The 21728-nt window shown below is 36.0% G+C and overlaps 3 protein-coding genes across 7 annotated transcripts; 1 reads left to right on the top strand and 2 right to left on the bottom strand.

The window, feature by feature from the left end:
- The first annotated feature begins 618 nt into the window (after positions 1-618).
- LOC110617958 (7-methyl-GTP pyrophosphatase) lies at positions 619-8028 on the top strand. Of its 3 annotated transcripts, XR_002488451.2 has the most exons (11): positions 619-763; positions 1973-2128; positions 3056-3127; positions 3260-3334; positions 3690-3773; positions 5240-5309; positions 5391-5482; positions 6237-6278; positions 6383-6463; positions 6820-7150; positions 7665-8028. XR_002488451.2 is itself a non-coding variant. In XM_021760960.2 (10 exons), exons 1-10 carry the CDS (start codon positions 644-646, stop codon positions 7734-7736), a joined length of 864 nt encoding a protein of 287 aa, XP_021616652.1. In that variant the 5' UTR covers positions 619-643; the 3' UTR covers positions 7737-8028. The 3 variants fall into 3 exon arrangements, 2 of the variants coding, with proteins under 2 accessions (XP_021616652.1, XP_021616649.1); XM_021760960.2 differs by lacking the exon at positions 6820-7150; XM_021760957.2 differs by lacking the exon at positions 6820-7150 and having other exon boundaries at positions 5240-5482.
- A 591-nt stretch (positions 8029-8619) lies between these two features.
- Positions 8620-12075, bottom strand: LOC110623568 (proline-rich receptor-like protein kinase PERK4). 2 transcript variants are annotated; one of them, XM_021768565.2, is made up of 9 exons: positions 11937-12075; positions 11097-11852; positions 10395-10934; positions 10188-10274; positions 10020-10090; positions 9808-9884; positions 9573-9717; positions 9272-9433; positions 8620-9147 (listed from the first exon to the last, which is right to left on the bottom strand). In XM_021768565.2, the coding sequence occupies exons 2-9, from the start codon at positions 11536-11538 to the stop codon at positions 8905-8907; spliced, it is 1767 nt and encodes a 588-aa protein (XP_021624257.1). In that variant the 5' UTR covers positions 11539-11852; positions 11937-12075; the 3' UTR covers positions 8620-8904. The 2 variants fall into 2 exon arrangements, with proteins under 2 accessions (XP_021624257.1, XP_043814127.1); XM_043958192.1 differs by having other exon boundaries at positions 11097-11655.
- A 6614-nt stretch (positions 12076-18689) lies between these two features.
- On the bottom strand, positions 18690-21319 carry LOC110619334 (F-box protein At5g49610). Of its 2 annotated transcripts, XM_021762722.2 has the most exons (3): positions 21055-21319; positions 18940-20030; positions 18690-18791 (listed from the first exon to the last, which is right to left on the bottom strand). In XM_021762722.2, exons 2-3 carry the CDS (start codon positions 19999-20001, stop codon positions 18786-18788), a joined length of 1068 nt encoding a protein of 355 aa, XP_021618414.1. In that variant the 5' UTR covers positions 20002-20030; positions 21055-21319; the 3' UTR covers positions 18690-18785. The 2 variants fall into 2 exon arrangements, with proteins under 2 accessions (XP_021618414.1, XP_021618403.1); XM_021762711.2 differs by having other exon boundaries at positions 18690-20030; positions 21055-21311.
- Positions 21320-21728: the final 409 nt, after the last annotated feature.

The raw sequence follows: 21728 nt of genomic DNA, 5'->3' as shown, positions 1-21728 counted from the left end.
ATTAATATATTTATTAAACTCTGGTTAAACTTTAAATTTTTATTCTTTATTTTTATTGATTGAATAATTAAATTAAATTTAAAAATATTATTTAAAATTTTATTAATAGTATTTTAAATTTTTATAAAATAATAAAATTATTTTTATTAAATTTTATTAATTTATAAAAATTTAAATGCAATAAACAAAATTTAAAATACAATTAGCAAAATATATGATCAAATATTAATTTTTTTTACAAATTACTAATAATATGAATAATTTATATTTAATTATTATTTTTTATAAATTTAGACTAAATTATAATTTTAATTTTATAAATTAATTTTAATAAATACAGATGAGTAAATATATATTTAATAAAATTTAAATAGTAATTGGTGAATTATTTTTCATATTTTTAATTATATGTAATTATTATTATTTTTTGAACTAGAATTATATGTAATTAATTTATAATTAATTATTATAATTTTTATAAATTTAATATCTAAAATATATTAATCTAAACAGTATAAGGATATAAATCTATATTTGGCAATAATAATTGCAATAATGGAATAAAAGGGAATTACAGTAAAGTAATTAATGATAACGAATCTGGAAGAATTAATTACAATTCCTTTGTTTTGATCGCATAAAAATGAGAAGCTCTCTACCCAGCAACGACGACGTTTTCCAAAGCCAAGGTAATGATAATATTCTTGCTCATGTTCTGTTTTGCTTGGTGAAGAGCAGGAGAAGCGAACGTCCACTGTGTTTGGTAAGTAAAAACAGCTGCTATTGCACGTTAACTGTTCGATGAAATGCCTCGTCTTGGTGTTGTGAAGTCGTGCATTTTGATAGTTCTTGTTCTTCATGTATGTATAGTTGAAGCCTGCTAGTTAAAGAAGTAACGCGTCTACTAAGTCCATTTACGTTTTTCATTTGCAGACTCTGCATGAATTACTTACCCTTTTGTTTCCAGTAGGATTTCTTGTTTTTTGTGGATTCAAGAAAAACTGTGAATTATGGACATGGGATATGTTTTCGCAAGTTTTCGTTTTGCTTTTTCATTTGGTTATTGGTTGATTATCCCCCAAATACCAATGCAATTTCATTGCATGAGATGGGTTCCCTCTGATATCTTCCTTGGTTTATGGAAAGTTCACTTGCTATCAGATCAAATGCTCTTAATTTCACCCAACTTGAAGGTGTCTCTTGTTCCAGGCAGCAAAGGTTGCAGGCTTAGGTGATTAGTTTACACCAAGTTATGAAATGGGATCCCAAAAGTATCAGTACTTATGAAACTATCTCTTGCAATATTAACTGATTTTGAAACTATTATTTTTGACGCCAGTCTTAGTTGAGTTCACAAGTTAGCTTTATTAGCTCTGTCATAAAATGTGTTTCTTTTCAAATTGAAATTATTCATTTAGCGTGCTTTATTTTATGTTTAGGGGTTGACCTTGGCCGTATAATTAAACACATAGAACCTGTCCATTAGAACTGACATGTGTAAATGTCATTTAGGGTATATTTGAAAAATTGATGTTGAGAAAAACACCACCTTAAATATATCTTTTAAGAACTCCAAAATAGATAAACAATTTTTTAATCTGCTTTTTTTTCCCCAAACAGTATTTTAAATTGGTGCTTTTCCAGAAAGCAGGTTTGAGTAATGCCAAACAAGCTCTATTTGGGTGGACCAACTGCCATCGTCAACCACCACATTGGTTGGACAAATTGTCATTTTCAACTTATTAATTGTCATTGTTTATTTTAAGGCAAAAACTTAAGTGGCTTAAAGTCACCTATTATGAAGAGCTAATCCCATTAGTAGCTGATTCCAACTATTTCGGGTTCTTTGTTGGTGACTTATAGTTTTTGGATGCTTGAATCCTTCTGTCCCTCTCTTGAAGAATGAAATACAAATTTGAATCTGCATCAGTGTTTTATAAATTTTTATAAATATTAATTTCTTATCCCTCAGGTGACTGCACATATCTATTGCTTGGGATACTTGCATGCCATGATGCGTCTTGCTTCTTTGACAACTATGTTAACAGCTCCTATTGTCCGTGTAGCATCCCTAAGAAAGTGTAGCTTGCAAGAGAGGGAGATGGATATGTGCAAATCCTCATATAAGGTTTGTTATGTAGACTACAAAATACATTTTGTCACTTGTTTTTAATTCTATATAAATTAATTAAAATGAAAGAAATGTGTGTGCTTTTGTTATGCTAGTGCTTATAAAATTTAATTGACAAATTACGGAGTTTTGAAGTTCGCTAACAATTGGTTCCAAATCATAGTTACTTTGAACATGGTATCTCTCAGTACATGGTATGGATAAGAAGACATGATATGCTGCTTAGCTAAAAGTAGGATATGTAGGAATAGATAGTAGTATATAGATTATTATTTCTGTGGCACAATTTTTTTAAAGATGTTGTGCAAATTAAGATAGTGGGCGCCATGCAGATTATTATTTTTTGTGGCACAATTCTTTTTGTTCTTAAATTTATATAAAATACTTCTTATAAGTTTAATATTAATTTAATATGAGTAGTTAATTAATGTGATACATTTTTTGACATAACAACCACATATTCAAATATTAAAAATCATATCATTATCATTGTTATCTTTTTTTTAATATTTTAAATAATTAATTAAAAAAAATACATTGTAAGTATCAGTATATATATTTCTTAGAAACTCTCCTCTAAGCAGTCAAATATTATCATCACCTCATCCCAATAACAATTAAAAAAAAAGAGTCTTTGTTTATCGTCTTCTTGTTGTGCATAGCTGCTGCCTGCTGGTGCTTCTTTTCTTATCTGTTTTTCTTTCTATTTCCTGTTCTCCCTTGGAACCTCTTTTTTAGTGAATGGAACAAACTACAGTGTTCCGGAACTCCAGATTACTGGGTTTTGTTTTGGTAGGCAATACACTGGGGGAGGTGAATTACACAACTATGATCCAGACATTGTGTTCGCTAGCACATTCTTCCTGTAAATAGCAAAATATCTTTCTCTAGCTGCTAGTTTAATTGGGTTTAATTTTTTGACAGATAATATTGGGTTCATCATCCATGGCTCGGCGGCAAATTCTAGCTGAGATGGGATATGAGTTCTCGATTATGGTATATTCTTAAGTAGCTCATATTCCATTGTGTGAATGTGTGTGTAAGAGAATATGAGTCTTTGTTACCAACTCCCATTTCAGATTCTTGTCAAGGATATGAGGCATAAGGTTTAATGGATACAAAAATTAGACTGCAGATATAGATGAGAAGAGCATAAGGAAAGAGAAGCCAGAGGAATTGGTTATGGCTTTGGCTCATGCCAAGGTTTGACTTCTTTACCTGATGAGGTTTTCTTACTTGTAAATATCTGAAATGTACTCGAATGCCTTGAACAGGCAATGTAAATGTGCCCCTTAGGCTAAAGATAATCAAGTGGTCAGTAATTTAACTTTCCCATTTTGAACTTGCTATATGTAGACTTCACCAATTGATCTATGCTTAGTAAGATGAAAAACACTAAATAAGGCAGAACTCAGCTTGCTTCATACTTTTTCGTCTCCAAAAGTATCTTGATTTTGGACAGAATTATATTAGACAATACTTTATGATACAATATTTATCTTTGTTGACATAGTTCTTAACTTTGTTTATTAATATATATATGTATACATTTTCCTAGGCAGATGCTATCATAACAAGGCTCCAATCTTTGGGTCATTTGGAAGAGAATGCTCGTGCAACCTTGTTGATTACAGCAGACACAGTTTGTCCTGATTCCATTGTTTTATTCCAATTCTGTCTTGTTTGGCTTAAACATTTACATCCAAAACCTGTTGCTAAAACTCAAAGCTTTAATATTAAAAAGTGTGGAAAGCTCAGGACTAACTTCACTTATTCCAATGACTGGCTATTAAAATTAAATTATGTAGGTAAGAAAATGAAGAATTTCTGATAATACTCTTAAATAATGAACTTTTGTATGCAAATACTTAAAATTTGACAGTTCTTATATTAATTATTTATTGTCCAGTATTGCTAAAAGAGCTTGATACTCTTGTGATTATAGTTGACTGTTTTGTGTAATTTTAATAAGAAGCTTAGAAATGGTATTAGGTAGTTACAACATTACTAATCATTGCCCTTCATCTATGCACTAACCATCTAAGGCCCTGTTTGGATAATGATTTCCCATGATTTCATTAATGTATAGTTTTCTATGGTATTGTTTCTATTGGATGGTTTTATAATGCATTGAGCTGTACAACATTTGCAAAGATTGTACAGTTTATCATGGTTCTATAACCATTATTTGTTTGGTTTGATTGTATAGTATATAATAATTAAATTACCTAAATACCCTCATTCATTTTTTTATACAATTTGATCATTGATTCCTCACTTTTAATAATTTAATACACATTTTATATTTATTCCATTCTACAAAGAGCTGTCCAATTTTTTTTGAAATCATATTTAATATATTAAATATTATTAGATCTTTGATAATAACATGACATTCACAAAATGATATATTAATAAGGGTGATTATTAGGTTAGAGAGGTTGGTTTGGTTAGTTAAAGTAAATAATTGTTGTAAGGATAAATTGGTCATATATTAAATATATAAGGGCAAAAGAAGAAACAAAATTTTTATAATAATGTAAAACCACCAATTTGGTAGTTAAAGAATCTCTGAGTTTTCATGGTTCTATAACCATGAAATTTAACCACCAAAAACAATACAATAAACAACACAATCTTTCCAAACATGGTTATCTATGGAACAATACAATACATAACCATGGAAAACCATCATCTAAACAAGGCCTACGACTATCTTAATGGGAGGCATTTGCCGCTGATTCATGTATCTACTTTTGTTCCTTTACATGGTCTGTTGTGATTGCTTCTATATCATTGATCATGGCCCCTTTTAACATTGCATGGTCAGTGTAAATCTTGAAAAATTCATGGAAAAGGAAGACATAGCATGCTTTAATATAGTATTTATAAATTGTTACACTTGTGGAAGATATGAGAGAAACATACAAGTTTCCAGGTTATTCCCTATGTAGAATTAATATAGCTGGCCAAACAGAACACTTTAGATATTACAATATAACATAAGTCATATATAATAGTAACCACATGCTTCATTGATTTTCTCTTCATTTGAGATTGGAAAATATTTCAAATTATATCTTACTGCTAAATCTCATGGATCTTGAGGTGGTCTTGTACAAAGGGATGATTAGAGAAAAGCCAACCAGCAAGGAAGAAGCATGGAATTTCATCAAAGGTTGGTTAATAGTTTTCTTCTCCTCCACCGCTGTTGACAAGACTCCTACTGGTTCAGTGGTAATATGGCTATTGTTTGCAGGATATTCCGGTGGTCATGCAGCAGTTATAGGATCCGTACTAGTAAGTAACCTTACTACAGGAACAAGAAAAGGGGCATGGGAGACAGCAGAGGTACTTTCTGTTGCAGTGGTAGTTGATGTATATATTTTAGTGGACTGGGACAATTAAATAGTTTTTTATCCTGCCAATCGTGGAGTATGTCTAAAGCTCATTATGTACAATAATTTGGTGAGACATCCTGTCAGCATGGACCTTTACATCCCAGAACCTGGATGGCTCAACCTTACCCTGATAATGGTGGGCCATGGTTGGTAATTAAAACACTAGTCAACCTTCTCAATTAATATCACAGACTCGCACACACAAACACATACCTTGGGTAGGGCTTGGTCAGAAAGTTTCCCCTGGTTTTTCAGGCTAGGCATCCCAGCTAAGTCCAATAAATTATCAGGTCTTAACCTTGGGAAAGGAATTATAGAATTGCATTGTTCAACTTTTTCCTTAATCTGGCTAAATGAAGATCCATAGTTACTAGGCTTAAGCCTATTGAATCACATTTGTAAGACACTTTAGATTGCACCATTTGGAAATAGAAATTTGTTTGACTTGTTACCTCGTAACATTAGGATTGTTTAATGGAATATCATGAGATTTTAAGAAGATTTTAACCATCAGCAATTTTGTTCTGCGCTATTTTCCTTTGTCTAAAAAAGCTATTTTGAAAGTTTAGTTTTATGTCAATGAAGTTTAATTTCCAACTCTCACAAAGTTATATTTTATTGTAATGTTGATCTTTTATTTGTCTAAGTTGGTGAACCTGAATTACACATGGAGCTGGAAAAATAATATAGGTCTTGTGGTGCAGGTTTATTTCCATGAGATACCAGATGAGGTTATTGATAGTCTGGTAAATTTTTCAAATCCTTGACCGCCTAATTGATGCCTATTGGAGCTACTATCTTTGCCAAACATCTTTAACCAGTTTCTTTGTTGGTGGTGAGACGTTCTCAGATTGAGGAGGAAGTTACATTCAAGGTGGCTGGGGGTCTTATGCTAGAGCACCCACTGACCTCACCTTTTGTTGAAGCAGTGGTAAGCTCTCTCTTTCTGGATCAGGCATTATATATAATCTTATGTTCCAATTTAGTGGGCATTATCTTCACATTCCTCTTTTTTTTTATATTTTTAATTTATGTGTATATATATATATATATATATATATATCATTATTACTGCTAGAGTGTGAATATAATCTTTACATAATTAAAGGAGATTACATATCATAGGCTAATTGATTGATAGGGGATTCATAGGAGTTGCTACACTTACTTCAATAGAAAAGCGTCGAAAAGACACGCTGAAATTGTCCAATTACTCCTTGTTTTGTTACATGGTATCACAGCCTTTGAGCTGATTTTGAATATCTATTTTTTTTTTGGGTTTTTCGGGTTGAGGAATTGATTGTTTGGTCACCAAGTTTAGTATCCATTTCATCTCACCGTCGGCACAAGGAGAGGCATAGTATCATTTTCAGCCGTTCCTCAGAAAACAGTGATAGGAGCTTCTACGAGTGGTGCTCATGCGCCGATCTAAGTTTTGGCCCCAATTTCATGCGACGGCGCGTGGGAGCACGTATGACGTCCGTTTGACCTCCGATTTATTCCCCGATGATTGCATGGTCATTTCCGGTGCATTTCTGGTGGAACTTCAGCCCTCTGATGTTGATTAGAAAGTGTTATTAAGTGGCAGCCTACTGTTCATTGGGTTACTATTCACTAGGTTAGGTTTTGTTATCTTCTTTTAATTCGTTTGAAAGTACAGAAATATAGAGTTTTAATTGAAATAGTTTTTGACGGTAAGATCCATATTATTAAAATTATCGTAATGTCTCCAATAGAAGCTGAGACAGGTAAAACTTGTCTTATTTCTTTTTTATATAAATGGATCATTGATTTTGGTATTACGGATCATATGTAATTCTCATATTTTTATCAGCTTTCAATTTCATATAAACACACTTATTTTACCCAATTATTTCTTGTCTTGTTACAATTACTATTAAGTATTATTACATACTTTTTGTTGGCTAGTCAATGACACAATGGAGATTTGTTCTAGATCAACTAAATTTCAAATTAAAGCATGATTGAATTCTTACTTTACCAGTTACTCATCCATTGGCATCTTTGGTTCCACGATTAGAGCCCACCTGCAGAAGTGACCTCTCTAACTTGCAAGAGGTTGATTCCTCTCTTCTTTCGTCTAACAAAAGTATGAATTTGATATTTTGCAGGTAGGGAGTACTGACACAGTGATGGGACTTTCAACATCTCTTACTGAAAAACTCATTGCTGAAGCCCTATAGAATTTGTCTTGATTTAAAGCTGTTTGATTTGATGTAAAGGAAAAGGAAGTTTTGCCCAACAATTGGGTTGCCCCAAATCAAATGGCGTCTTGATGAGCAAAACATATGATTGAACAGATAATATTGACTGTTTTTTTGGGAAGTCAGGTGAATTCAAATCCAATCCTTATTTTCTTGTGCGGAGTTTGAGCTTTATTCTATCAATGGCTTGATTTTTTTGTCCCATAACAATTTATTTTCCTGCAAACAAAATGATACATATTGAATCTAATGTGTATCTACTATTTATTACTTGTTTGTTGTTTCTATTTAAGGATGATTCTTACAGCTATTAATGAGGTTGAGATTTTTGAATATTTCTCAACCAAGAAGTTCTTGCATTCCAGCAGGTTGAATGAACATATTGTTATATACCAAAACGTAGTGTTTTTACCCCCACTATTTCTCTTTTTTTCTTTTATTTTAATTTTAGTAAAGTTAAAGACTACCTGATCGATTTCTATTCTTAATTACCTTTATTCATGTGTTGCAATTAAAAAGCACACCTGGAAAAATTTTTACCCAATATTTATAGACCTTCAGTTTGCACGTTGCACGAGTATGATATATACGTCTAAATGGAGTTTGATTTTGATAGGTCTATCATTATTTTATACAGATTAAAAAAAAAAAAACTTAATTAACTTTTGTTAAGAATTTGCATATAACTTTTAAGCAACAAGAATTAATTAACTTTGTCATAAACAGGACAAAATGAGATGAAGAATGAAGAAGTTTCATTGAAAATGTTTACAGGATGTACAAAAAGAAAATTGTTTACAAAGAAAAAGAAAAAGAAAAAAAAAATCCCAAAAGATATAACAACTTAACGTTCATAGTATAGTAGTAATTTACACTTGTATATATAATTATAACACAGACAACTCATATTCACTACAGTATAAGCTAAATTCGCCCCAGAACTTGAAATCCATGGTAAGATGGAAAGAGAAAACAAAAATAAAAATGCAATCCCATTACTGAAAGATCCACACCACGGCCCCTATAATTTTTCAATCTCCATTTTCTAAGTTAAACCTTTTGAACAAACACAAGTGATGAATAAAGTTATGCAAATGTACATGTTGTATGCTGTAGCTTTGTCTAATGTTTGATAAATGGTTAAAAATTAATAGTTGGTGCGTCCTCTAGGGGACATCTCTCTGGAATCGGAGCTTGAATTCCCAAGTTCACCGCTTGTAAATTCTTGGCTTGACGATGCCATATGCCTGAACTTCTTCATATCTGCATTATATGAATCGCCATCGGATTCTGCAGTTACATTTGTAACGCCTAACGCAGAACTGCGGCCAGGCCTCGCTCCCTCGTTCAAGTCCTCCAGTGAAACATCTCCTTCCAGGGCACGTACTATCTGTTTAGTTTTCATATATACAGTATTAATTTGTTAGAACCATTACCCCGGTTTATAAATCAATGAATGAATTTTCATTTTAGCTAAACTTGTAGTAGGTTTTAGGTAAAAAATATTGAAGTACCTGACTCATTTTGGGGCGCTTTTTAGCAGAATGGCGAATGCTGGCAGCAGCACAAGCAACCATGCCCCTCATCTCGTCAGGGTTGAAGTTGTTGTTCAACCGCAAGTCGACCAACTCAGTATAGTTGCCATCTTCCAATGAGCGACTGAGAAGTGGTCGAGCCTGTTCAATGAATGCATATATTCTTTATTTTTTTACAAAATTTTTAGGAAGTTGGAGAGAAAGAACAAAGGAAGAGAGATCTTGTAAAAGTTATAGTGAATGTAGAGAAAAATTAAGTAAGAAAAGGGAAAGTACAAACCCAGTCGACTAAGCTATCTTCCAATGCATCTGTAGGATCCACAGGTCTCTTTCCAGTTATGAGTTCCAAAAGCATGACCCCAAATGAAAAAACATCTGATTTCTCCGTCAACTTTCCACTTGATGCGTACTCTGGAGCCAAATACCTGCATTATATCCATGAATTTTATGTTAAGAATGTGAATTCATGTCAGCTAATTCCCTTCTAATAATAATAATAAAGGATCAGAAATTACCCAAATGTACCCATGACACGGGTGGAGACATGAGTGTTATTATCAGAAGACAGCTTAGCCAATCCAAAATCAGCCACCTGAAAGCAAAGCAGCATGACATAGATTTCCATACACAATTGAATTTTGTCTAATATATTCATTTGTTAAAAAAAATAATAATAAAAGGTGAATACTGCAACATGTATAGACTACAGAAATTTTAGAGTGATCACCATGGCTTCAAAGTTGGAGTCAAGCAAAATATTAGCGGCTTTGATATCCCGATGAATAATTCGAGGATGACCTGCACACATTTTTCAACAAAGAAATGTGATTATATGAAATGAAACCACCGTTTGAATGAGATGATAAGAGAGGAAATTCAATTAATGTATTATTACAATCTTCATGGAGATAAGCGAGCCCTTTGGCAGAGCCTAATGCAATGCGGAGCCTTGTTGACCAGTCCATCACAGGAAGACCCCTGCCTGCAACCAGAAGATTGAGATCATGAATTTGGATTATCTTGCCTGCAAACTGTCATTGAAAGCCCAACAAGTGGAATGTAGGAAGTTTTCAACTCCTGACAGCTGAAACTTGGAGCTTACCATAGAGATGATGTTCCAAGTTATTATTTTGAACAAATTCGTAAACCAACATTCTCTGACCTCCGGCAATACAATATCCAACAAGGGACACCAGATGCCGATGATGGACTCGGCTGATGATATCAACTTCAGCCTGGAATTCTCGCTCTCCCTGTCCACTACCAGACTTGAGGCTCTTAACTGCAATCTCTTTTCCATTTGGCAACATACCCTTGTGAACATATCCAAATCCTCCCTGACCTAATAAATTGGCCTGAGCAAATCCTCCTGTAGCTGCTGCAAGCTCATCATATGTGAAGGTACTTTTGTTGAACCCAAGAGCAATATCTGGTGACGGAGGAGGCAAGGGAGGACGATAAGGACCCGAGAAATTAGAGCTCATATCACCGCTCGTCATCATCTGTGGAGGTGGTGGAGGTCCATTCCAACCACTACCTGGTGACGATTGTGCCACAAAATTATTATGCTGTGATCCAACTGGTGGTGGGGGGCCATTGTGCCAGTTTTGGTGGACTGAGCTCTGGTAATATTTTTTACTACCTGTGCAATGAATCAATGAAGCATCCAGTTTAGTTCCACTGAATTGCACCAGAAAATTTTCAATTTTCCTTTCCAAATATCAAACGCAACAACAAAAGACATTTTTCTTGGAAAAAAAACGAAGAGCTTAGTTGCTGAGGTTAATCATCTATGGCCTGTTACCTCCTTGATACTCTCCATAATACTGCACGTGCTCATCCTTTTTCTTCTTCTTCCTGCACAGAGCTGCTGCACAGATGATCAGAAGTGCAATCAATAATCCAATCCCAACTGATACTCCAACTACTATTTTTAACTGATCATGACTTATGCCACTGTCTTCTGAAGAAGATGAATCTTTTGATGATGATGATTTGTGTGATGGCGAGGGGGACAATGATTTATGTCGCTGGGGAGTTGGTGAAGCACTGCTGTTGCTTTTATGATGAGACGGTGGTGGAGGTGAATGTTCAGATGAACGTGGAGGTGGCGACTCGGTTGCAGGTGGCGATTTCTCGGGAGATTTTGAGTTTGGAGGTGGTGGAGGCCGTGACGATGAGGATGAAGAATTTGATGAGGAGCCAGAATCTGGTGACGCAGCAGGACTGGCAGGGGATGAAGACATTTTCTCTGTATCTCATGAAGTAATTCCGGCCAGCCAAAAGATGATAAACATGGGTTTAAGAACCCGCCGGAAAACTCCACCTCTCCCCTAACTGCTGGTCTCAAGATTTGAGGATCCCTGTAATTAAATAAATCACAATATTTGTATATCAGAAGCAAACTACTTACATCAAAGCAAATAACAAATGACAAATTCTATGTTGTATTCTTGTATCCCATTCTCCTCCAAGCATCTCTCCTGTATCTAAAACGACACCAGCTTTTGTGCTTCACCATTTTCCATATGGAATTGAAGAAAGGGAATGGAGCAGATACCTGAGAGAAGAAAGGAACGTTTGGGAAAATGAAGGAAAAATTTTTGCATGGTAAAATTGCCATTCTAGAAATCGGAAGGCATACCTGTCATTCTACAAAGGAGGGAATCATGGAAGATTCTCTTTTTTACAATTTCTCTCTCTTTTTCTCAACCTCTTGTCTTAGCTTCCCGTGAATAGTTTTGAGTTTGTTGCCCCTTTTACTATTTCAAGGCTGCGCTTGTGCTTTTTGTCTGATTTGGAAATCAATGAGAATCCTTAATTTTCTTTGCTGATATATATTGATGGCCTGAATTTGATGAACGATAAACAAGTATCTTATCTATGCTTTAGACCTAATTATAACTTCTCCAAAGGCAGGGAAAGAGCTAGTGAATTTAGTAACTGTCATTGTTCAACTAAATGTATTTACGGTTGGACTAAATCAGTTAAGTGCTAGTCAACCATTTGACTAAAGAAATCTAATTATAATTTGATATATAATTTCTGTGATGCATAATTCTGGTGGGCAGCATGATCAAGCAAAAAGCAATTCACATCATTTGATCATTGAAATCCAGAATCACTATGGCTAAAAACCAGTTATTATATATGACTTCATTCAAGATTTGAACCTCGCAAATGGTTTCGTGAGTAAATTGAGAGAATGTCTAACGTACGGGAAAAAGAAAAAGTTTTAACATATATACGAGGCTCTTCTTATATGCCGTCCTGGCAGCTCAAAGGTTCCAAGGTTATAATAAACCAGATTGTATAATTTATAATTTATAATAACAAGTAAATGCAGTAAAATGAAATGTGATATTTTATTTATATTTTATAAATTTGGATGATATATATGTAATGCAGTCAGAAAATAAAATTGTATTGTGATTGGCTAAACCCGCAAAAAAAAATGTGAGGTGGTGTGTGCTTGCGGCAGTTACTCCGATACTCAAGTCAATAAATTGAAAATAGTGCGAGTATAGAACTTGAAAGTAATTATACAAGTGAATTGTGTATTTTTTATTTCTGTGATCCTTAATTTTTATACTGTAAGAAAGTGAGGTTAATTATAGTATTTTAAGGAAATTCAATAATGATGTGGCTGGCTCATTGGTAAGGGATCTCGCCGGTTAATTGATTAGGAATTCCGTGATTGCAAGCATAAAGGGAGTATGCTTTGTAGCTATTAACGGTAACTTCCTTATAGAGTCTCACTTTGTAGCTGAGAGGGCGAGACCTGACGAACTAAGCCAACCGGAGGCCGATCTGAAGTGCCCAGATCTTCTTCTTCTTCTTTTTTTAGTTTCGAGCACCATGGTTGTCTAGGCGTTCCTTTCTACAGATAGGACCATGTATTGATTTATCAGATCCTTGGCACGTTACTCTATCTTATAATGACAGCTCGCTACCTACTTTGGGCGATTGTTGTGTAATATCAGAGGTCCTGTAACGACCCGAAAATCGGACCGCTACCGGCGCTAGGATCCGGGTCGACTTAAGGCCGCCTGGACCCGTAGCAAGCCCGACATGCATCCTGAAAATCTGCTTAATCCCATACATGATCAACAACATACATAAAAATTAAAACTTTTCTTTCCATGAACATCAACCAAACTCAGCCTGTGCATAAACATTAACATAACATTGATCCCTCTGTGGGATCTCATCAGTGTCCCCAATGGGTGACATAACATATGCTGAGTTGGTTACGTAAACATCATAAAAATCTCTAAGATCATGTATTAAAGGGGATACAACAATCTATGGTCAAGCACACACTAACATCCATAAAACTCATTACATAACTATACTGTACTTTTACATTACAATTTGATCATGTCCATTGCTAGCTATTACATAAGCATGACTTCTTTACTCTATCCGGACTCCCGCACTATACTGTACCTGCAAGCCTGGGGGTAAAGGGAGAGGGGTGAGCTAAAAGCCCAGTGAGCTGAACTATTAAAACACATTAATACTATGCTCTATGAAATGCATCATAACACAAACAATTCACATAAGGGTTGGGTGAACTTGTCACCAATTAGTCCAAGTTAACTCTGTGCCAGGCCTGTAGAATGGGGTCCTGGTCTTTCCTGTAAGAACATACATTACTTACCATTTTCCCAGGGCCTCCTCTGGCTCCTGGTCTTCAAGTCCCATAACCGCGCTAGACCATAGGATGGGATCCTGACCTTTCCTTACTCTGTGCCAGGCCTGTAGACTGGGGCCTGGTCTTCCTTACTCTGTGCCAGGCCTGTAGCATGGGGCCTGGTCTTCCTGTCATGGACTAACTGGGTCATCCGACATTCACCCACAACAACAATAAATTATGCAATGCGGCATATTCGTGAAAACTAATGCAATCATCCTATTGCATAATCATGATGCATGAAACATGATAAAGCATTTAATTTAAAAGATTAAGTTTTAGTTCCACTCACCTCTGGCTGACTCTGACAATACCGAAGCAGCTGAACTCACTGCTGGGGTCCTCGGTTCCTCGGGTCCGAACCTACATAGGTGGACTTAAATGAGGGACCAAACATACGTAATTACAACTCTAATATACTCCCCAAAAACCCCCTAAAACATCCTGAAAATATCACATAGAGATATGCATGAAATAGCTGAACAGGGCACTTTCGGCGGCACCTTCGGCGGCCGAAAGTCCTGGACAGATCCAAAAGTCAGGCACTTTCGGCGGCACCTTCGGCGGCCGAAAGTCCCAGACAGAGACGAAAGTCTCTTTTCGGGGGCAACTTCGGCAGCCGAATGCTGCCTCCACAAAGGGGGTTCGGCGGCCGAAACTCCCTTCGGCGGCCGAACCTGGTTTCTGCCAGAAGGGCAGAAACTTGGTTCACATGAACCCCTTGCCTCCCAAAACCTCAAATCAAGCATATATCTCAACCAAATCATGCATACAAGTTCCTAGGGGCCTCAAAACATCAAATACCCCAACTACAACACTTCAAACATACTCAAACAAGCCACATTGTTCAAAACATCAATATTAACCCATAACTCAACATATAACCTAACATGCATTTCTACCCATAGATCTTGCATAAAACTTATTTAAAACACATAAGGAGCTTAAGATCGGCTCTTACCTCTTGAAGATCGAGAGGGAGACGACCTAAACTTGGAGATCCACAAAAATGAGCTCCTGAGTTCCCAAAGCTCCAAAACTTACTTTAAACGCTCAAAACTTGCAATGTGAGTTTAAAACTCAAGAAAAATGGAAGAGATTTGGAGGAAGAACACTAGAGTTGCAAAGGGAAGGTCGGAAGCTTGCTGTGGCCGAAAATGGGAGAAAACTCGCCCATTTCGGCTAAGTGCCCCTTTTATAGGTGGCTGGCCAGGCCACGTTCGGGGGCCGAATGTGCCTCCGCATCCATGCAATGTTCGGCGGCCGAACTTGACTTTCGGCGGCCGAACCTGAACTTCCCTAACTCATGCTTTCGGGGGCCTAACGTGCCTCCGAAACGCATGCATGTTCGGCGGCCGAACTTGACTTTCGGCAGCCGAACTTGACTTTCGGCAGCCGAACCTGGGTTTTCCTCCAAGGACTTTTTATGCTAAAACTCATTAAAAACATAAAAACATTTCATAAAAACATGATTCTACCCTTCTAGAGGTCTCCGACATCCGAGATTCCACCGGATGGTAGGAATTCCGATACCGGAGTCTAGCCGGGTATTACAGGTCCCCCACTAGTCTTTGATTCTTTAGATTCGAAGGTGACAGTTGTTTTCATAATCTGAGCCACGTGGCTTGTTTATATTGGCCTTTCATACTCACATCGGTTTGCCTTCCCTAGTGGTCTGGTTGCGAAATGTGTCACGGTCCTAGAGTGTAAAACATACTGACTGTGCAACCTTAGTTTAGTCTGTCAAACCAAGTTAGCCTCTATCCGGGCTAAGTGCATGGTGTCCTTAATTTCTTCTTACTTGCCCAGCCGACTAGTCAGGTCCTAGATCTTATCTAGCAAAAAGTGATATGAGTGATACAGTAATGCCTTGACGAGTTTTTAGATTTTCTCTAGCCCCAATCAGCAATGGGGATCTTTTGGGCATTTTCAGCCCTGATGAGCTTTCGGGCATTTTCTAGCCCTTGCGAGTTCCTTGGTATTTTCTAGCGCTAACGGGCTTCCAAACCTTTTATAACCCTTACGAGCTCCTTGGCCTTTTTCAATCCTAATGGACTTTCGTATATTTTCCAACCCTAGCGAGCTTCTGGGTGTTCTCTTACTCTTGTGAGCTCCTTGGCCATTTCCAGCCCTGACGCACTTCCGAGCATTCTCTATCCCATGCGAGCTCCTTGACCTTTTGCAGCCCTGACGAACTTTCGTATATTTTTTCAGCCCTGACGAGTTTCCAAGCATTCTCTAGCTCGTGCGAACTCCTTGGCCTTTTCCAACCCTGAAAGGCTTCTATGCATTTTTCTAGCCCTCACGAGCTTTCGAGCATTCTATGACCCTTGTGAGCTCCTTGGCCTTTTCCAACCTGACAAACTTCTGTGCATTTTTTTTTTTAATCCTAGCGAGCTTCTGATTAGCCTGGTATATTCCCGCCTTGTGGCCTAGGCATGAAATGCCTTAGAAATATCTTGTGAAGCGGGACTAACACCCAGTCATCGGCCTCGCGTATTCTCACTTTGAGGTCTAGCATGAAATGCCTTAAAAATATATTATGAAGCAGGGCTAACATTCGGTCAAGTCGGCCTAGAGTATTTTCACCTTGAGGCCTAGCATGAAATGTCTCAGAATTTTTATATAAAGCGGGGCTTGCACCCGGTCAGTCGGTCTAGTATAACTTGCCTTATAGTTTGGCATGAGATGCCTTAATTAGTGAGTCTAATGCCTAGTTTTCTGGCCTAACAGATTCTCGACTTATGGCTTTGGTTTAGCAAGACTAACACCCGGTCTTCTGGCCTGATGAATTTATGACTTATGGCCTTAGTTTAATGGGACTAATACCCGGTCTTCTGGTGGGTTTTCGCGTTAAAACTTTTATTTAGTGGGTCCAATGCCTGGATGATCTGGCGATTGCCTTATGGCCTTTTATGAGTTTGTTTTGGTTTCCACGGTCTAATGTTCAGATTATGGTCTGGCTGAAATTGCCTTATGGCCTGGCATGAGATGCCTTGTTATGTGGGACCAATGCCCGGATGGCCTTGTGACCTTTTATAAATTTATTTATATTTTCACGGTCCAACGTCTAGATTATGGTCTGGCTGAAGTTGCCTTAGAGCATGGTATGAGATGTCTTGTTATGTGGGACCAATGCCCGGATGGCCTTGCAGTCTTTTAGTGGGACTAGCACTCTGATGACCTAGAGGAACTTGCCTTGTGGTCTTTGTTCTTATCTCTAAACTTTCATCCATCCAACGTTTCTGATTTTTCTATAAAAAAAGAAGGTTGAAGAATGCATCCTAACTTTATAATATTTCCATAAATCACAAACATTTTTCTAAGGGTAAAATAAAAGACTAAGTCGTCTGACTTGACCAATTTCAAAACTCAGAGTTTGACTCAAGAGCTAAATATCTATGATATTCTCCTTATTACCACCCCTATTAACACTCGTTACTCCTACAATTACATGAATAACTCCATAGGTTCACTGTCACGGGTGGTTTCAGAAATTGTTACCTCAGACTCGGGCCTTCTATCTTTTCTACTCTTTTAGATGAACTTTCGGAGTGTGCCATTTCTTATCAATCTCTCGATCTCATTTTTCAGCTACCGGCATTCATTCGTTGTATGTTCATAGTCTTCATAAAAATGGCAGTACTTAATCTTATCTCGCTTTCCCGCTTTCTTAGGGTTGAGTTTAGGAGGCCATCTAATTTTCTTATCATTTTTCCTGGCCCACACCAAAATATGTGTCTATAAGTTATTCAGAGGAGTATAATTCTTATATTTACTTCGGCCATTCCTTCTTTGAAAAACTGAGTGACTTTTGGATTCTTTACAAAGTGAAAAAAATTATATATATCACCCTTTCAACTTTTAATTATTAAACAATTTAGTCTCTATGATATAAGTAGTGCATGAATATTATATGCAAGTTTTAAAAATTAAGTTATTTCACTATTTAAAAGTTAAAAGAGTAAATAAAATAAAGTTAAAATTGTGAGAGTAAAAATTATTATTAGAGTGTTATATACCGGTTACATATAAAAAATTTTAGACATTTATATATTTTTCATATTTAAAATTGACTTTTTAAAAAACTTTTTAGCAAGGGCTTTAAAATATTGATTAAAAAAAGCTCATCTATTTATCTACATTATATCTAAGAATATAAAATTAATAATATGCCTCTTATTAGAATTAATTATTACGGAATGCATATTTACATTATCTACTGTTTAGTATTAATTTATTAAATATCTAAATTATAATTAAAATCTATTAAACTCCCGAGTTATGAAATTATCACAATAAAATATATAATTAAAGATGTTATTGGTTATTTCTAAAAAAAGACATATTAATGATTGTATTTTAAATTTCATTAACAATATATCAAAATTTTATATTTAAACAGGTAATTTTTTTATTGAAAATAATTTTACCATTTTATAAAAATTTAGATCATATACAAAAAAATTTAGAGTATAATCAACCATAATTTCAAATTAATTTTTTATTTTCTTAATAAGTTATTATTATAATTTATATTTAATTGTTAAATTATTTAAAATTTATAAGTTAAATGAGTAAATTATTTAAAAATTTATAAGTTAAATGAATAAATAGTATAAAAATAAAGTTGAGGGGTAAAATGAATGAGTTCAATTCGCCTTGTTTGGTAAAGTACAAAATCTGCAAGATGCTAAAAATGCACAAATATGGACCATGAACATAGATGTTCGTGTATATATATGTATAGATAAAACCACTCGGCGCACAGTACTATCGGCATTGGAACTGGAAGGATCAAGCCTGTAAGAAGATATACTAAAGTAATAAGTCATTAACACTCGAGAAAAAGTTCTGATGAATGTATGTAAGAGTGAGAAGTTCCAAACCAAATACCAAACCCTATGAGCGCCCAATGTCGAACTTTTTACTAAAGGAGACTAAACTATACCTCAACAAGGCTATTCACATAGGGAATCATTCTCGGATGATAATCAGCTTCAGTTGCCAATTGTTTGATATCAGTAGTCTTCATGTTGTAGGAAAAGAGTGTTCTCCCCAAACGTATCACCACAATTTCACCTTTGATACACAACACATTTTCCTGATCAGTTGGCCCAGCAAACACTGAATTGTCTAAAGTTACATTTTTCACAGACCATGCCTTTGTTTTGCTATGCATTTGCATTGTGTTTGCATAGGCATTTGACAGCTCTGCTATAGTTAATTTTGAACCGTGTATGGAAGCAGAACACAGCTTCCCATTCACCTTGCCCAAAGAACCATATGAATAGGAATAGAGAAGAGTTGAGCGCTCACTTGTTAGATCAAAAGCAATAATCGCACTCCTTCCCTGCCAATAAACAATGCCATCAACATAAACACCCGTGCAAGGAACAATCTGCCGATTGCCAAAGCAAATCTCTCCAGAAGTTCTCCAACATCCTTCAGCAGAGGAATAAATATCAAATTCTAATCCATCCAGATCAGATTGAAATGCACAAATCAGCTTGTAGTCAGCCACAAAGTTCAGCAATGAAGGCTCAAAGACGAGCACAAGAGCAGGTTCAGAACCATGGTTGGCATCAGGTTTAGGAAGTTTCTTCCATTGCTGGGTAACAGGACTGCAGATGTAATAGGCTTTGTATTCAGTCCGACCTTGGCAGCAGAGAAGTCCATTGGAAGCACACCTGATATCAACTGGCTCAGGCAAAAACTTCAACGATGGGTCTGGAACCCCATATGCCACTGGTTCAAGGGAAAGAAATGATGGCAGGGATAAATGAGATTGACAAAAGAAGCCAGACAAATCTTGGAAAGAATTCGACTGGTTGTGAGCAAAGAAAGGAGTTGAGATATAAAGCTTCCAGTCCCGACAAACACTGGTGCATCGACGGAGAGATTTAGCAGGAAGGTAACGAAGGGTATTCTCCCTAATGATATCTTTGAGGTCCATGTAAATCTTGTTATTTCTGTTTTCAAAGTACGAGACAGGTTTCTTTCCTCGATCCATTTAACTCCAAAACAAAATCCAGTTACTAGCTGTAGCAAAAACTCATCTATGAGAACTACTGATTACAAAATGCAAATAATAAAATCCCTAACATGTTTTTGAGAGAAGAGAAAGCAGGGATTATCAAGACCATCCAACAAATTGATAGAAAACAAAAAAATATGATCAAAATAACAAATATGATTTTAGAACTTCATTCAAATTAAAGTGTTGCACCTTACAGCAGTACGAAAATGTCAGTAAAAATCTCCTATTTTCACATGAATTTATGAGGATTCGCTACATTAGCTGCAGATACTTTATAACAATTCAATTAAGTCATAATACTTTCATTTTTTTAATCAATTCCTAGTACCAGTTTTTCTAAAACTGCTAACCCTAAATTGGAAGTGAAACTCTTTGTTAAATAATTTCATGTGAATGTCGCAGTACTACTTTTTCTAAATCAGCCTAGTATACTTGAAGAATAATATTTTTCCAAGAAAAGTGAACGAAACAGAATAAGCCTCAACAATTTCGACTAATCTCTTTTCCAACTGAGAAGCATGCGTTGTATTATAAAAGTTCTTATAACTTTGAAGACTTGAAATGGAAAAAATAAAAAAATGAAACGAAAGAAAGAAAAAGAGGAAACCAACAGCATTTGAGACTTAAAACTCACAGTAACTAAAGAAAGCATTCAACCGACAAAGTCTGATCGCTACTTGTACACTACATCTAGCGACTCAACTCCTAGTAAATCATACTATGATTTTACCAGCATTATTAAAATTCCCATATTTTCCCAACCATTTCCGAGAAATCAACAAAAAAGAAACACATCAAGAATGAAATTTGACACGATCAAGAAGAGACTGAGAAGGGGAAACCGACCTATTTCAATTGAATTAATCATCCGCGAAGAAAGGGGGGAGGTAAAACAAACAAAATCAAGAAACATGATCATGAGTAACATAAAGATCAAGCGAAAAAACTAAAAGTAAAGCAGTAATACTTGAAAGGCAGTGTAAAGAATCAAAGCTTGTAGAGAAACAGAGAGATTGTGAATCGTACCTTGATTGTCCTTTTGTCTTCCCTGTACGATGATGATCGACAAGAGTTGGTGAACGAGACGCAGAGAGAGAGAGAAGGACGAAGGAAGAGAGTGTGGTTTTTCTCACATGGTATGGCCTTTTGGGCCCCTTAAAAAGTGGAGAAGTAGGGAGACTTAGGAATATACTTTGACCCCTCTCAACTCCTTCAGGTGTGACGCACCTAGCTAGGCCCTCTCTAACTTCCCTATAAGCTCCCTCGCTAAGGGAAAAATATTAAATACAATCTGTGTATAATTTTATTGTAATTATTAATTTTGGTGAATTTTATATAAATTTTATTATAATTATTTATTGATATTTACGCTACACCTTATTTGGCTGGTGTTAGTTTGCATGTTTTTCTGACTTTCTAAAAGAAAACTATTTCATTAAAATGAATGGACGTTATGATCGCTGGATTTCTTCACCCCGGATCAGGGACTTTACCACAGCCAAAGGCCCATAACGTAGAGGCCCACGCACCCGATATGCAGATCAAGCCTGGCTCATTCAACCTTCAAGGCCGGGCTCAACCAAGCTTCTTCACTCAGATCGGCCCAGTCCGCGACCAGCAGGCCCTCTCCTCTCAGGCTCAGCGTCCGGCCCGACTCTCAGCCCAGCCCAGTATCCAGAGCCATACTCAGACAGCCTAAC

Source organism: Manihot esculenta, chromosome 1 (assembly GCF_001659605.2).
Source record: "Manihot esculenta cultivar AM560-2 chromosome 1, M.esculenta_v8, whole genome shotgun sequence".
Lineage (NCBI taxonomy): Eukaryota > Viridiplantae > Streptophyta > Magnoliopsida > Malpighiales > Euphorbiaceae > Manihot > Manihot esculenta.
This window is presented reverse-complemented; position numbering and strand designations above follow the sequence as displayed.